Source organism: Sarcophilus harrisii, chromosome 2 (assembly GCF_902635505.1).
Source record: "Sarcophilus harrisii chromosome 2, mSarHar1.11, whole genome shotgun sequence".
Taxonomy (NCBI): Eukaryota; Metazoa; Chordata; class Mammalia; order Dasyuromorphia; family Dasyuridae; genus Sarcophilus; species Sarcophilus harrisii.
Window position 1 is genome coordinate 651,274,685 of NC_045427.1, and position 17,212 is coordinate 651,291,896.

The window sequence follows — 17,212 nt, forward strand, 5'->3', positions numbered from 1 at the left end:
GCTCATGCCCTAGGTTGGAAACATTTCCCTTCTTGGAAAAGCGCTGGGCATGGGATCCAGCAGGTGATTTATAAATGCTTCTCCCCGGTTTGGTTTGAGGGGACCTGCTATGGAACACTTAGGGAAGAAGGTGCGGAGGGATGGAGGGAAGTGAAGGCTGGGGACCCTGGGACACATGGAGGACAAAAGAACCCACTTCCACATAAGGACGACCCCCAAAGGGTTTTTCTCTGACTGTAGGTTAAGGCCCCTGAGATGTAAGGGGGCTCCGAGAACCAGGGGGCAGTGAGGGGGCCCGGGAGAGGATGCCAGAGGCTCCTGTGGCAGAGGAGGGCAGTAGGGCGGGCAGTGATACAGAGAGGAAGCCCCCAGTGAATCTGGCGGGAGGGCAGGGGTCCCTGTACCATGAGGCACGTGGACGTGCTGTTAGAACGGCGGCTCTGCCACAGACCACCTCAGCACCCAGGTCCTCATCACGGCACACACGGTGCTTATAATGGGCGAGTTTCTGTTTGCCTTAAGACATTATGGGAGGCTCCACAGAGGGAGGAAGATCAGGGTCCTTGGCCACCTCCCAGGTGTCCCCTCTGCTGAAGGAAGCAGCCCGGCCCGGTCCGGCCCAGGCAGGGAAATTCTGCTTGGGTCTGGACTGCAAGGTCCCCCACTGGGAACCTTTTGGAACGGGAGCTGTCCACTGAGGCAATCAGGCCACTCACCCGTCCTTCAAGGCCTCGGGGTATCTGGGGCACCCTGCAGGGAAGGTGCTGGGCCTGGCCAGAGCATATCAAGGGCAGGGGCCTTTCCAACTTCAGGAGAGCTCCCTCCTCATCCTCACTCAGACGAGTTGGTTTTAGCTGAAAACAAGATGTTCAGACGGCCTGGCAACAAGAGAGATCCTGTCCAGCTCCTGGAGGGGTCAGGCCTGGAGTCCCCTTCACTGAGGTGCACCTAGAGCTCAGCATCTTCTCCCAGGGCCCATTTTAGTGCCCACAAAGTCTTGAGGTGCTCCCTCAATGCCCCCTGGTGCTGCCATTGGGTCTCAGGCTTTGGAGGCCTTGCAGGGCTGAGTTATCTGAGCTGGGGGTCCCTGAGGAGTTGGGCTTTGGGTGATGACTCTGGACTTGACCCCCATAAGCCCATCCCTAACCTCGAGAGGCAACTGCAAACCAGGGTGGGATCCTTGAGCTCTCATCTCCCTGGGGCTGCCGAGGTGGCCCGGGTCCTGGGAAGGGCCCAGAGCCCTGACCACCCATGCAGCAGTCCAGAAGCCCCCAGAAGCCTCTTTGCTCCCAGTCCCTTTGATTTATCCCCAAGTGGCCCATTCAGATCCTTCCAAAGGCGGCTCCCAGGCTGTACCCTCCAGGCAACCCCCCTCCCCCCGGCTCCGCAAGAGCAGCATGGGCAGCTTTGGAAGAAGTGATGCAGGAGACCACGCAGCGGGTGGAGAAAGTCTCAATGACCAAGGACCCCTTTATTACACATTACAAAAGAAAAGTGTAGCACAGTGCTCATCAACTGAGATGAAACTCCTTATTTTTGGTGTCTTGTGTCACATGATGGATTATCCACCACGTAGTTGTGAGTAACTCTTTACAAATGGCTTTGTTCTCCATCATTTTCTCCACACAAACCTGACCCTTGGGAACCTAAGTGACCCACGGTAAATTCTCTTAGCCAGCATGAGGTATTCTAATTAGACAAATATTCCAGTTAACAGAAAAGACCCCGCAGCCCGCGGAGGGGGAGCATGGAATTGGCGGAAAACGGGACAGCGTTTGTTGGACGTTTGGAAGGCGCTTCAGTTATGGGCGGTGCCATAACCGATGGTCTAATGATTGCAGTAATTGCTGCTGCTGGAATGAAGCTTAAAAAACCAGCCCCAAACCCAAACTGGGTGCATTGGAATTATGGATGCAGAGAATTTGCCGTACAAAGAATCCACTTAGGCTCAAAGCAGATATTTGGAACTCTTCATCAGTGTATCCACACTTGCCTAAGTGCACAATTTATAACAAGGATCTAAGAAAATTAAAAAAAGAGTTACAAAAGGAAATCTTTCTGCACAATATTTAACATCCTGTAGCTTTACATATGTGTCTATTTTTGATTTACGTAGACCCACTTAAAATCTGTTCAGTAAATTGTATTTGCCCGTAATCAAATAAAATAGAAATTGAAACCATTGATAAAAACTCCATTTTGCCACAGAAAAATGTCTGCTGTTATTGAATGAAACAATGAGTCCCACGTTAACTGGGAACTTGGATTAAATGGCACGGCAGATCCCAAAGAAGCCCATGGGGAAAGTGCGGCAGCCCTAGTCCCAGCGCCCGGCCCGAGGCCCGGGAGGTTGCATTTGCGCGACAGTCGGTTCCCTCTGCCATCCCAGAGCGCTCGGTTACAACTGGTCAGCCTCACAGCGCGTCCGGGTCACATCCGGCTACGAGGGTCGTAAATACGCCGAATTCTCACCCAGCCGCCGACCACCGCGCTCAACCCACAAGGGCTAAAACCAGGGAGAAACTCAGCCGGAAAACAATGGATGGGGCGGCCCTGGAGACAGGACTCGGAACCGAACTTCCCCACAGAGTTTGATGCCCTTTGATTCAGTGGCTGGATTAAAAAAAAAAAAAAGTTCTGTGTTCAAATCTCTTCAAAAGAAAGTCAATATCAAATGTGCGACCGACCGCACGTGCACACGCTCACTCACACACACTCTCACACACCACATATACACACTCACACACATACAGACGACACTACTCCTCTCACACAAACACACTCACACTTATATACAGGCACAAGCTCCTCCTCTTCCTCTTCCTCCCAGTGACCCGAGAGGCCGCCCCTGGCAGAGCCGAGCCCCCCAGCCCCCCACGATCCCGGGCAGAGGCCCCATCGCTCACACGACCGCTCAGTCCAGTCAGCCCGATGGCACAGGCCCGTCATCGATCACTCCCGCCCCCCTCTTCCCTTCACTCTGGGACAAGAGGACACGAGGGAACCATACAAACAAATGACCTTTACTCTTAATCTAAACAAACGTGGGTTAAAACATTCTGAAAAGCGGCGTCCTTTGATTTCTTCATCTTCTCGATCGCCCGCTGCAGGTCCTGCTGTTGCACTGGCCGAATTTCATCTTCATCATGGCTAGAAACCAAACAAAGCCCGAAAGGTTCAGGCTGTGACCGGGGGCCCCAAGGACTCTCCCACGTGGGGGCTCGGGGAGACCCCGACAGCGCCCATTTCACTCCAGGAGACAAGTCCTCCCCAGCCCAAGGTCCGGCCGGGAATAAGATTCCCCCACAAGGCATCACTGTGGTTTGTGCTCCCCTGGAGACCTGCCTGAAGAGCCTGGCGCTCGGGGGGTGGGTTTCCTCACCCGCTTCCTCCTGTGGTTTAACCAGGGACCCCCCTAGAGCCATCACAGTGACGCCTTTTCTCTCGCTCGTGATTTAGTATGGAGAAAAGTGCGACCTTGTACAGGACTGAGCTCCCCGGGATGTCCTCGCTGCAGCTGCGCAGGATGCAGCCGCTCGGACAGTCGCCTGCTTAACCCAGCAAGCACTAGGTGGCGCTGCTGCCCCCACGCGTGGGCAGTCGGGCCCAGGCTGGCGTGAGAAACTACTGGGGGGACACTGGGCAGCTTGGGGAACAATCCTGGCTCAGGAGAGCACGAAACTGAAGGGGAGCGACCGCACACCGTCAGCTAATTGGGTCAGACGCCCCGAGTCACAGACTGACTTCCGGGGGGCCCACAGTGAGTGGGCAGTCCTCCCTGGAAGGACTTGCCCGTGGGCCAGCTGCTCCCCCTGGGCCTGGGCCACTGCTGGTCCCCTGGGGCCAGCCCTCCCCCAGCAGAGCAGCCTGGCAGCTCAGCAGGACCAAGCTTGGGGGCCCCCTGCAGCGCACTGGTTGCTCCCCCAACTCTGCACAAAGCAGTTTTCCAAGTTCACAGTTACGCCGAGTCCGCCACTACAACAAATCAGGGTCCCCATGGCAGTGAACCCTTTCAGACCCTCAGTAGACCCCGCCCTCCATGGGGGGAAGATGGAGAAGCCCTCCTGGGGCCAGCCCAATGGCTGCTGCTGGGGCTGCCAGCTCTGACCACCTCTGCTATTCAAACAGTCCCCGATCATTTTGTTAAAAACCCACCATAACAGAATCTGCAGTGAGAGGAAGGTCGGAAGTTTCCTCCTCCTGCTTCCCCTTTTAAAACCCCACAAGGGGGCCGCTAAGTAGTGACCTCAGCCTCAGGCTTCCCAGGGCTCAGAGAATCCGTGCTGGTCAGCCCTCTGGCCACCAGACAGAAGACCCGGCCCGGGATTCCAGGCCCTGAAGGTCCGGCGGATTCCTCTCCTGGCTGTGGTTGGCTCGCCATCTACCCTCAGGGTCTGAAGCTCAGTCCTTGGGCCTCTGACTCCCTGACTGCCGGTACCCAAGGTTCCATCCAGAGCCACTCCCTCTCTTGCCCAGGGAAACGAGACCATGGGCACCAGGGTGGCAGAAGCATCAATGTGACCCCCCAGAGGGAGGAATGGGCGATACCCCAGAGAAAGGACCTGCTCTTGCTTTGGGTCTTTTGCTCAACAGGAAAGGCCCCTTGGGTGTTGTGGGTGAGCAGCAGCTCCCTGGCCTCGAGGGCCGAGATGCCCACAAACACTTACCATTCATCTGAAGCGGAATTCACATACTCCCGGACACAGAGGAGGGCAGCATCCCGACACATTTCTTTCAAATCACTTCCTGAGAATCCATCGGTTTCTTTGGCGACTTCTAGGAGGTCCACGTGCCTGTCCACCTAAAGCGGGGGCAAGGTCCAGGAAGGAAATTTGTGGAAATATGGATAGAAAGTCGCACATGTTTGACATATATTGGATTACTTACCATCTAAGAGAAGGGAGGGGAGGAAGGGGGAAAATTTGGAACACAAGGTTCTACAAGGGTCTATGTTGAAAAATGATCCGTGCATGTTTTGTAAATAAAAAGCTTTAGTAAAATAAAAGATGAAAAAGAAAAAAAAAAGAAATAACTCTCAGTGCCGCCAAACCCCTTCCATTGCTGGGGAGGAAGAGGACCGGCTGGGAGCAGGGTTGAGCCCATCAATCGGACTTGAGCTCCCTGCCCGGTGCGGCCCCCCCAGATCCCACCGATTCTTTCTGACTCAAAGCCGTGAGCCAAGAACAAATGCCTCAATTCCTTTCTTTTAGGCCATTCCCAGGCCTCTCAAAGCTTCTGAGAACCTTGTGGGGTTCAAAATAAAGGTGAGTGGAGCTTAGATTTTGGGGGGCAATCGCCCAGCACCGAGACCAGCTCCTTTAGAGAAACAAGGTTAGCATTTGCACCTAGAGCCCCCAAGCAAACACTTTCGAGAAAACTGCCACCAAAGCTTTTGATCTCCACAAACATGGTTAAAAAAAGGGAATAATTCTTTACTTACATTTTCATTCTTGAGAATCAGCTTCAGGATGGCCTCTCTCTGTTTTAAAGCCTGGTAACAGAAATGAGATAATTCAGCCGCCATGTTTTAGAAAGCCTCAGCGAGCCATTCTAACACTCTTTTCTTTCCTCCCAGTTTCCTGCCACGTGGACGCCGCCGTCAACTCCGTGACAAGGTGCGTCCCAGTAGGGAGATACATTCAAGTCTGTTTTAGTGCCCCAGCAACTCTGGTAAAGCATCCCATGGGCTAAAACCCAGCACCGGCTAAAGGCTCTGGCAACGTCCCAACTCCCAAGTCCTTCCAGCCCGGGCAAGGCCTCGAAGGGAGCCCCAGGATCAGGCGCCTTTGAGGCGGCCCCTTGGGCACTTCGCCCTTTCTCTTTAATCGCCCTGTGCCCGGGGCTGGCAGGACTTTGGAGTTCCAAGTGCTTATTGAAGACGGTTTTTGGTCGGCCACTCTTCCACATGGGAGTTCCTGACAGCACAATGACAGCCGTGATGTTAAAGCGGGGTCCCCCTTCTAAAAAAGGAAGGGAAGCCAGCGCTCATGTACTCCTGAAAGGAAAGCCTTCACTAAGGAAGCTTTTGTCATCTCACCTCTCCAAGAAATCCTTAAATCACTAAAAAACAGCAAAAATGCCCTGCCCCGAACTCCCCAGACCCCCACGTCTTGGTCCAAGTGTTCTCTTCACAGCCTGTGGCCGTGCTGCAGAAACCTAAGCAGTGTTTGTATCTCAACGATGTCGGTTCTGAGCAGGAAGTTGTCTGCTGATGCCAGGGGAAAGGATCTGGCAGGAGTAGGGAGCTGATTTTTTTTTTAAGTATCTCTTACCCAATTATCACTGAGGACAGAATTAGCTGCAATGAATATGGATTCAAAAGTTATAAAAGTACCTGGTGTCCGGCTATTTGGGGCCTGCTCAGGAAGGCAGCGGAGAACTCAGACTTGAGTTTTAAGTTTAAAAAAAAAAAAAGACCCACTTGGCTCAGGGAGAGGTTTTCAATAGTTACTCATCCACTCTTACGCCCTGGAAGGCAATACGAACACACTGACCAATCTTGTTTAATTAGGAAATGGACACACGAGGAAGCCATTTACAAGCCATTAGCAGACTCCCATGGCACCTACTGAACTTTAGTCTTTGAGGAAAGTCTGAAAAATCCGGCCCGTGGCAGGGACCCCTCATGCACTGCCAAGAGCCCTCCAAGTCCTGCTCGGCACTGGCTTGGGGTGTTTGGGGAACCCAGGGCCAAGAGGGGCGAGTCTCGTTCTTGGAGCGTAGAACCAGTAACTGCTCAGGCCCTTCCGGCAGCCGGAAGATCAAAGTAAATTCCTGAGCTCTAAAAATGGCTCCAATGAATGGCTGCCCTCAAGTTCCCACCTGCATTCCCCACCCTGAAGAAACTCGTTCAGGAGTTAGCAGAGGTTAGGGCTCCCTCTGGTCCCTCCTCCTGCAATCTCGGCTCCCTCTGGTCCCTCCTCCTGCAAGCTCGGCTCCCTCTGGTCCCTCCTCCTGCAAGCTCGGCCAGGATGGCTCACGGAGTGTTCCAGCAGCTGGTCAGCCGCCGCCCTCTCGCTCTCTCCTGGTCCCTTCTGGGTCCCCGGGGTCGCTTCAGAGGCAGGGGCTGTCACCATCTGGGCCCTTGGCAAAGCGTGGCCTACCAGATCCCCGTCTCGTTTTGGGGAAGACCAGCCCCTGCTGCAGGAGGGAGGACAAAACACGTCCTGAGGCTCATCTTATGGCCTTCGGGGAGCTGCCTCGCCACAGCCACGGCGTGAAAGAGGAACGTGCCACATCCATCTCAGGCAAAGCCGCCAAACTGCGGAGGAACGTTTGGCAACCATCCTTTCTGCAGTGGCGCCCGCGGAGTGGGAGCTGACGAGGAGCTTGGCTCCTCCTCCTGGGTCCCTGCTCCAGGAAGAGCCCAAGGGCAGGAGATGCAGAGAAAGCTGAGCCTGGGTCCCCAAGACCAGAGAGGTGGGTTAACAAGGCGCGCCTGCCCCAGTGCCACGGCCGCCAACTTACTGGCTGGTTGATGTGAAACCTCGTAGGCATTCTTCTCATGATAGCCGAGTCAAGATCCTGAGGGCGGTTGGTCGCTCCCATCACTATGACCTAAACAGAATGAGGAGAAGAGAGTCAACCACACTCACGGCCCCTCTCCCACATGTCCCTTACAGAGGCAGCTAACGGCCCAGAGTCTGCTGAGCCCTCCTCCCACACAAGTCTCCACGGGAGCTGAGGCTCATTTTAGTCCTAGCGCTAAGACAAAGGGGAGCGTGAGGCCTCTGGGACCGCGGGCCACCCCCAGCACCTCCCTGCGCCCCTGGGCTCCCGCGCCCTGTGCCCGGCTCACTCCCGCCCCAGGGCTGAGCGAGGCTGCCACCTAGGGAAAAAGGAGGAGCTCGGCATCTGCCTTAAGCAAAGTCCCTCTGGAACAGACTCTCCTTTTAATGTCAGGTCAGAGCATCAGGCTTCCATTTTAAAAGGAAATAAACCAATTACACGGGACTCGTTAAGACTGCTGCTTCAGGCCCCTCATCGCTGATTTACTGCCTCATGATCGATGCAAAGGTTTCATGAGAACCTTGATGACATCCTTCTGAGCTTTTAGACCTTTACAGAGATGTTCAGGCTTTGCTACCAAGACCCCACGCTGTTAATGTCAGTTATGATGAAAAGAGAAACAAGAGAGTAGAACGATCTCTTTTTCTGAGATCAAAGTTTAGTTAGAAAACCTGCAAGAATCAAAAAATGAATCAAGAAATAAAAGTTAGCAGGAAAGCAAAATAATCCAAAATCATCAGTGTTTTTTTTTTAAGACTAAAAAAACCAAACAAAAAAATAGACAAAAAGATAAAATCCATTTAAAAATAACAAAATGCATTAAATTGCTGGAAGCTAATGTGCCAAGAAAATAAGAAATAATTCTGACCAAAATAAAGGAAATAACTAGAGAGATTGTCATTATTCACTGCTGGGCCATGTCAACACACTAAAAATGGAATTTTTCAAATTTACCTTTGAAGCCAGGCAAATTACAAATGAGTGCTTCACAGAAAGAGACAAAATAGAATACACATGGAGGACAAAGAAGTTAAGAAGATCAAGTGTAATTTAAAAAAAAAAAAAAGGAGTATTTTTGAAGTAGGCTTGGTGTTGCCTGATCTAAAACACAAATGCAAAGCATCACTGTCCAGACTATCTGGCAATAAATAAAAAAAGAGAAGAGATGATATTAACATCCTTGCAACCATCAGATAGAAACTCAAGAATTCAGACTCCAAGGGAAGAATTTCCTATTCCCCCAACAAGAGCTGGGCACTGAGAAAGCAGATGACCAGAAAAATCCCAGCAGGCACAAATCTGATCACTAAGGCCGGGCAATCTCAATATGGAGCCTCCCCATACGTTAGAGGGAAATGGATCATTTCAGCAAATGGGCGTTAGGCAGAAAGGCCTGAATCCTCTCAATCCTGACATTCTGGAGAAAAACAAAAGCAGAAGAATCCCCAGCAAACAGAAGACATGGGGGCATCAAGGACCAACCAATTCCCAGTGATGACTGACTTACTCCTAATAGGCTTGAAGACCCCATCAAGAAATGCTATGAATAGAAAGGAAGGAGGCACGTGTGGGACCACGGATACTCAAGGCCAGGTCTCCATTGGCCCCGCAAAGGGGGAGAAAGCTTAGAAAGCAGTTTCAGGGGCCAGGCTGATCCTCTAGAAAAGAGCTATAGGTCAAGGGCAAAGACTGGAAATAAAGAAGTGTGGATGGGCCCACAATGAAATTAGAAACCCTTCAAAAAGGCAAAAAATTGGTTCAATTAGGAAGATCCTAATAATAATAATAATAATAATCCAGAACCAATAACTGGTCACTTCAGACACTTTTAAGAAAACTATCTCTTGGCTGGGTTGTATTCCCTACCAAAACAACTGGATTATATTTAGGGATTCTAATTCCCCCTGCACCCATCATCCACACTTACTTATAGAATGTAAGGGAGAAGAAGAGAACAGGGGGAAGATTTGTTTTCCTAAAAGAAGAACACAAGAAACCAACTCCCAAATGGAACAAACAAACTAAAAGTAAACCAAAAACAGGTTCCCTTTTGTTTTCTTTTTTGTAGAGGGAGAAGGAAAGAAGAAATACTGAGGAAAGGTGAAAAGGGAGATGCTGAGTCAAAAGAACAGATGAATTCTGGGAGGAAACAGAGAAAATGATAAAAATTAGTAAGGTGAAAAAATCTAAAAGCAACAGAAGGTACTGAAACAAGAAAAAAAAAAAAAAAAAAGACCAGATGAGAAAGCGGATCCTTGTAAAGTCCAGGGCAACTGGTCATTTCCTTCCTTCATAAATGGTAGTCAATTCCTGGAAGACACTTCTACCTGCTGTTAAAAATCTACAACAAATGCAACCCATTCATATTTTGTGAAACAGGGTCACTCTGAAGAAACGTGTTCTAAGAAGCACTGACTACAAAGGCTTCCTGCCGGCCGGCCGCTGGTCTCTGAGAGCCCCAGCTCCTCACCCACCTGACAGCTGTAGTCTGTGTCCAGCCCATCCCAGAGGCTCATGAATTGAGCCTTCATCATGGCGGTAGCTTCATGATCCGAACTAGAACGGCTTCGGAGGAAAGAGTCTAGAAGGAATAGAATACATTCATCTTAGAAAGCAGAAGTCATTCTTGTAAAATCTAAGTCAAAGCTTGAGTGACATGGGAAAGCTAATGTGAGGGAGAAGACACGTGCCCCCACGCTGCCCTGGACACTAGGCGTGCACCCACAGTCTGAATCCCACCTCCAGAGCCTCAATTCTGCCCATGTGTGTGATGCAAGCCATGGAGCTACTGCAAGGGAGGCCCTCTTAAGTGCTGTAAAAATGCATTTTAAACACCATTCAATAAAGCCCTTGGAGAATTAAAGGGAAAGTCACCCCATAACGCTTTCTCGGATTCCTTTAGTATTCTGCAATGATTTGTTAAACCGAGGGAAAGTTCTGTCCCCATGGCCAGGGAGCCCATCCACAGCCTTCCCACCTGCTTCCTACCCACCACCAAAGGCTCAGACCCCTCAGCCTGCTCTACATGAAGGGTTTTTTGCGTCAGATGTGCCCCAGACCTCCGTGGCAGTCCGGTGAAGCTTTTGGATGCAAAGGATTAAATTTGGAAGCAAATTATTAAATACACAAAACAGGATTACAATGTAAACCAATTCTACTGAAATATTTCATGAAAATGTTTTCTAAAAATTCACTGTCCTCTCAATATGAATGTAGAACAGATCCCAAGGGTTGGGGGACTAAGGGGAAAGCTCCAGGAAAGATGGACGGACCCAGGGCCCAATTTTCCCAAGGACTTTTCCCTTGCTGTTTCTCCTTAAGATTAGGGTCTTGCTGTCTCTCCTCTTCTACCCATTTTTGCTAACAAATAGAAATCTGCTTCGTGTTGTACTCCTAGACCTTTAAACATAATGCATCAAGCTTCACTTCGGAACCTGAGGCTCTAGGAAGGTGAAGGGGGGCAAGAGGGGAGATATAATTAAATGTCCATAATTCAACAGTGAGCAACGGAATGAGCCATTGCCACCGCAGTCCTCTTGATGACTGCTCAAGATTTTCATTAATGAAAAGTAGATATAGTCACATGAAAAATGCCCCAAATCACTAATAATTAGAGAAATGCAAATTAAGAACAATTCTGAGGGACCTCCTCACCCCCTCCTCAGATTGGCTAACCTGACAAAAAAGGAAAATGCCAACTGCTGCAGGGGGAAGGTAAAAACAGGTACATTACTGGTGGAGTTGTGAACTGGTCCAACCATTCTGAAGAACAACCGGGGGCTCCAAATTCTGCAAACCCTTTGATTTAGCAATATCACTAGTATGCTAATATCCCAAGGAAATCAAAGAAAAAGACCCACATGCACAAAAATATTCAGAGCAGCTCTTTCACAGTAGCAAAGACTGGAATTGGAGGGGATGCTCATCAAGTAGGAAAAGGCCGAACAAGTTGTAATGAAATGCTACTGTGCTATAAGAAGCACATGATCCACTCCAAGCGGAGCAAGATGGCTTCAGAAAAACTTGGAAGAATTTTACGAAATGATGCAAAAGTGAAGCAAGTGTAACCAGATCATCATATCCAACAACAATAATACTGTAATGAGGATCAACCGTGAAAGACTTAGTCATCGAACAGTAAAATGATCCAAGACAATTTCAAAGTGCTATCCACCTCCAGGGAGAAGTGAAGTACTGAGTGACATGGGAAAGCCGATGAAACTCAACTGATTCAACCAACTCTGAGTGCAGATGGAAGCACTATTTTTTTGGGTGGAGGGTGGGGGAAACGGGATGGACATGGTTAATATTTTAAATGTTTTGTATGGTTTCACATGTATAACTGACATCAGTTTCTACCTTCTCCATGGATGGAGGAGGGGCTAGAGAAAGAAAATTTAGAACTCAGAATTTTTAAAAAATATATTAATAATAATTTTTAAAAGTTTTTTTTTAAATTAAGATGATTATTTTAGAGAAAACTGAGAAGATTTGTATGAAATGATGCTGACGGTAGTGAGAAGAACCAGGAATTCAAATCATATAATACTGTAAAGACATACACAACTCTGAAAGCCACAAGAACTCTGATCAATGCAATGACCAGACATGACTCCAGAGGGTGACGCCGAAACACGCACTCACCTCCTAATAGAGAGGTAATGGGTTCAAGCAGATACCCAGACAAGCAGACTGTAGAAGGGGACAATGCCAGAATTTGTTTGACTTGACTATATATATTTATATTGTACAAGAGTTTACATTTTTCTTGCTTTTTCATGGGCAGGGGAAGATGGGAGGGAGAAAAGGTGGATGGGTGTCTCTGAAAGCAAAATTACATTTACCAAAAAAGTTAGTTCCTTGTGGGGGTGGGGGAAAAGAAAAAAAAAAAAAAGCAGACCCTGTCACATGATCTTCTAAAGTGTACATGGAATTAAACTGTAAGTGTAACAAAAAAAAAAAAAAAAAAAAAAATTGAATTCCCATAAAAGTAATTTCAAGAAATTCTAAGGTAGAAATATGCTAGCCTGAGTGAAATGTTCATGGCTCTGGTGGAGGGGGCGGTGGGAAGGTGCTCCCGTTGGTATAGGGACCACCATTGAGGACCTCCTTCCATTGGTCCAGCTTCCACCTGCCCAGACCCCAAAGGCGAAGGCACTCACTCACTCCCAGGATCACCAGGTCGAGTGAATGCAGAAATGCAACTTGATCTCGAATCTTCTGGTCTTTGAGGTCAGCCTGCTTTCTACTGCCCTGCCCTGCCATTCTATTGGCTCCTTAACTAATCTGGGAGTGATGATGACCACTTGTCTAAATTGTTTTGCTTTTCTAAGTTGTGTCGTTCTCACCAGGGATTGTCCCTTTTTACCCTACCTGCTAAGTGCTACAGAGTTTGGTGCAATGTTGTGAGGGATGACATAATCAGGGGGCAGCAGGGCTCGGGATTCTGTGATAGAATCAGTAGGGATGCCGGTGCCTTCCAGGTTTCAGGGATTGTACTGAACCGATTGGCTTCTAAATCAGAAATTTATTTTTTATCAACTCAATGATCTGGCTTCCCCTTAGGTGACAGTGGCCTATGGACTTGTAGGAAACTCAACTCCCTCCAAATGACAGCCGCAGAAGAATTAAGGGAGAATCCAGAAAAGGCAGAAGCGGCCCCTCTCAGAGGTCCTGAGGCCCTGGAGACCTCAATCCTTGCTGCTTGGGGCCTCAGCTTGCTTTGAGCCCTGTGTGCCAACTGCCCTGCGGAGCCACAACCCTGAGTCCAGAGAAAGTTAAGATTCCATCCATCCACTCTGGTCAAGGTAGGAAATGCAATAATTTTTTAAAAAGGTTAAAAAAAAAAGGGCCATTTTCACAATAATCATTGTTACAGGTTTAAAGCAGCAGCTTCAGTTACGTGGTAAATTCACTGACCCAGAACAACTCCCTGATGAGATGTTGCAGCTTGCTTTTTAAGCATGGAAAGAAGAGGTAAGGAAATCATACTTTTAAAAACCTCTGTTTTCATGCTAACATAGATTTAAGTTTTTTCTCCTAAATTATACCTAAAATTTTTTCCATGCTAAAAACATTAACAACATAAGAGAGAGACCATAACATTTTAAAATCCTATTGAACTTGAAAGTAGGCAGACATTTCAGTATAACACCTATTTTATTCCAGAATCACCCTGCATCATTCGTCGGCAAATACAAATGTGCAATCTGTTAAGGCTGCTTTTCTGGTAACACAGAGAAGGCACTTGTACCTATTTCATCGATAAAGATGATCGAAGGCTGGAGCTTGATAGCAAGGGAAAACACGGCCGCAGCCAGCTTCTGGGACTCTCCGTACCACTTATCCGTCAGGGTGGAAGGCTGAAGGTTAATAAATCGGCACCCTGCCTCCTTGGCAGTAGCCTTGGCGATCAATGTCTTACCACAGCCTGGAGGCCCATAGAGAAGAACTCCTGAAAGGAACACACAGAGAATGAAGGTCAGTTTGGCCTTAGAAGGCTCTAACCCCGGGCTCCCTCCTACGTGGCGGCCGGCGGCGACTGCCCGTCACCCAAGACCTCAGTGACGAACAACACTCCGATCCCGCTTTGTCTCACTCGCACGTGACATGTGACTGTCGAGTTCCACTGCCAGACATTAACACAGAATATCCAATTTAAAGTTTTCAAGTGGATTTAAAGGGAGTGTTTGTCTATTGTTAAGCAGACACACAGACTCTCTCTTTATGGGCCCATTCATGAAACTTTTATCCTAGGAGACGCAATAATTTGATTTAAATGGGTTATTCTGCACAGCTGACACGGACACCTGATCTGTGGGTGGTGACAATGACTATTATCTCATGTCAAGGCCTAGTGACCTCTCAGTCCTTTCTATTGATACACTGAAATCAACCCCACTCTCACAGGTCACCAAGATAGTCGGATGACCCAGAACAGATAAAGCCTCCAGAGGCCACCAGGATGGTGACCAGGAGCACTCTCTCTCCCTGCTCCCAGAGTCTCTCCAAAGAGGTGAGGACTTCTCCACAAGAACAAGCCTTGCATGGAACTTCCAAGGGCCCACCCTATCCTATCCCATCAGGGCATAGGGCAAGACTGACTTCTGAATACAACCTGAGTTACTTTTGTACACAAAGCCCTAGAGTTTTGGTCTTGAGTTCCTCTGTGGACTTGCTGATTCCAAGTAGCATGAAATATGTGCCAAAGGAGCTGCGACTTCCTTCCGTGGGACGAATCCATGAACCGATAATGCGGACTTCAATCAATCCTGTGAACCCTTCTCCACGTCATCCCGTGGGCTCATTAAAATGCCAACAAATTAGGACCTTTCCCAATTTCTCAAGATCTCCTAAGAACAAGAGAACACAAGGGCTATATAATATGGTTGCCCAGTCTGTGTTTTTGCTCCTACATTTCTGATAACATCCTTCGTAGACATTTTCTTATGTAAGAGGGAATCTACAGCGTGTTATGGTTGATTTGTGCCTACCATGCATTCTCTGCCGATTTTTGGGCTCACAGCATCACTAGAAGAATATGGCTGTTTAAAAGACGGTCCCCTTTCTCAGGGAAAAAGCTTGAGCTCAATAAAAGAGCAGTTCTCTCTCCCTGGGTCTACTATGGGTGAAGCTCACTGTCCACTTACAGTGAAGGTCCAAGATACATACACTGATGTATGAGCAGCCCAGGTCATTCGTTCAATGCTCTGTCTATAAATAGGCACTCTATCCATTTGTTACTGCTGTGTGGAAAGACAAAATTATTCTGAGTGGGGAGACTTTGCTCCCTAAGTAACAAGGCTGACCGAAATCAGCATCCTTTCATCCCAAGAAGCATTTAGAAGACTTTGCCTTGGAAAGAAACTCCCTCTTGCCTCTGAACAGAATGGTTTCCTGGGCAGTCAGGAACCTTTATGGGAACACATCTCTTCAGTTACAGACTGGAAGGTGTGTCAAAGGCCCTCCCTTTCTCAGAACTCAGTAACAGAGATTTCTTGAGGTAGGCCTTCTCTAGCACCAGGCTTCCTGCCTTCCATCCCTAGCTTGGTAACAATGTTCAGGGAATATTGTCGGCTGCTCCCATGGCATCAGACACACTTGGGTGATCAAGCAGGACCTTCAACGTGGAATTTCCTTCTAACAAACCAAAAGCCTTTATGAAGTCCATCAGTGAAGCGCTTCCCAGGATTTCATTTCCTCAGTCATTCATCCCTCGGGGGGTAAAGATGGGACGTGCTCTGGGACATAGGCCGGAAAGACTGGTGGCTTTCTCCCAGTGCCCTGCCCAAGGGTCCTGGCAATTCAGGTGCTCGTTACTCGATACAGATGAGGACCTCCTTCCATTGGTCCTGGACACCATTTCTCATTTGTAATGGAAGGCAGCCACTTTGCAGCCCCAGGACCCTCCCCTAGGCACTTTGGGAGTTGGTCCTTCAAGCCCTCCAGCTGAGTACTGCTCTGGACAGTCTTTGTTCAGACTCACGTAAGACCCAATCTGGCTACACAGTGAATGGTGAATGAGGCAACATGCTGGACTGGGAGCCCCAAGACTGAGAGGTAGATCCCCCGTCCTGCCAGAGGGGCGCTAACACCTTCAAGCATGATCCAAACACTGTTCAAGTACTGCTGCCAATTTCATCACTGACAAATTAACCCTGTATAATTGTACTTGATTGCTTTGCTCAACTAATGGTTGAATAAGTATCTGAATGCGGTTTCTGAAGTAGTGAGATTACTCACTCATAAGGCAGCAAGGGCCCCTTTCCAGAAAGTGGGAGCCATTTTTTGCCCTTCGTATTTGTTTTTGAAAAGGACCAATATCATCATGGTGTCTCGTGTGGACTGGGATGGGAGGCAAGAGCTGCCCAGAGCTCTCTTCTCGCCGTCAAAGTCCGAAGGCAGGACAGCAGTCAGGACGGCCGGCGACGGCCCAGGAGGCCGCACGTGATCCAGCTATCCTTGATGGGGCTCGCTCCAGCTGCCTTCTGCTGGGATACACTGCTCCATCTGCCCTCTCTGCTGGGGAGGTCTTCAGATACTCAGGGACAACCATCTCCCTACCTCCCCTCAGGTGACCCTCAACATGGTTTAGCACATCTGTTGATAGAGTTTTCCTGGGGAGTGGTCACTTCTCATGACCTAGCCCAAGGGAGAGTGGAGCACAAGACATAACAACTGAGTGCCCCAAGGGACAAGACTGAAGAAAGTCTGTTTTCCAGACTGAGTCTCCCTGGCAAGCAAGGGGAACCAAACCCACCATTTCTGTGCCCACAGTGCCAATGGGGCCTCTGAGGTCGGGTCTACAATCTAAGGTCAGACTGCCCGCTCCTGACTAAGGACGGCTCCTCTGGGTCACTTTTCATTTTCTGCTCTTTGCGAGAACTCTGGCAAACTCAAAAACAACTAAACCCATAAGCATGAGTCAGAAAACAGTCATCCAGGGTCACAGAAAGAGGGCCAACGGTGCGTTTCAAAGATGGAGCCATTGGTGCATCAGTGCTGCCCCCGCCACGTGGGAGAGCGAACCGAGCAGGACAACCAGTGCATTCTATGTACTTTTAAAAATAAGCACACAGATGGCTAGTTTCAAGCACATTCATCTTTTTTCTATTTTATATATGGAAAAGTTCCTTTTTTTTTTTTTTAAGTACAAAATTTTAAAACTGTAAGTTAAAAATGCACTGTCCACCTTGAAAACAGA

General features: G+C 48.8%; 1 protein-coding gene across 8 annotated transcripts in view; it reads right to left on the reverse strand.

Moving 5' to 3' along the window:
• Window positions 1-1,436: 1,436 nt before the first annotated feature.
• Window positions 1,437-17,212, reverse strand: part of ATAD1 (ATPase family AAA domain containing 1) — a 50,295-nt gene continuing 34,519 nt past the window's right edge. For 7 of the 8 annotated variants that reach the window (XM_031956981.1, XM_012551937.3, XM_012551978.3 and 4 more), the window contains 6 exons: window positions 13,763-13,963; window positions 9,984-10,090; window positions 7,468-7,557; window positions 5,441-5,491; window positions 4,668-4,801; window positions 3,003-3,150 (listed from right to left, as the gene is read on the reverse strand). In XM_031956981.1, coding sequence (XP_031812841.1) covers window positions 3,030-3,150; window positions 4,668-4,801; window positions 5,441-5,491; window positions 7,468-7,557; window positions 9,984-10,090; window positions 13,763-13,963 — 704 coding nt within the window. In that variant the 3' untranslated portion in view covers window positions 3,003-3,029. Of the gene's footprint in view, window positions 2,614-3,002; window positions 3,151-4,667; window positions 4,802-5,440; window positions 5,492-7,467; window positions 7,558-9,983; window positions 10,091-13,762; window positions 13,964-17,212 lie in introns of those variants that run through there. The other variant, XM_031956983.1, reaches the window with a different exon arrangement.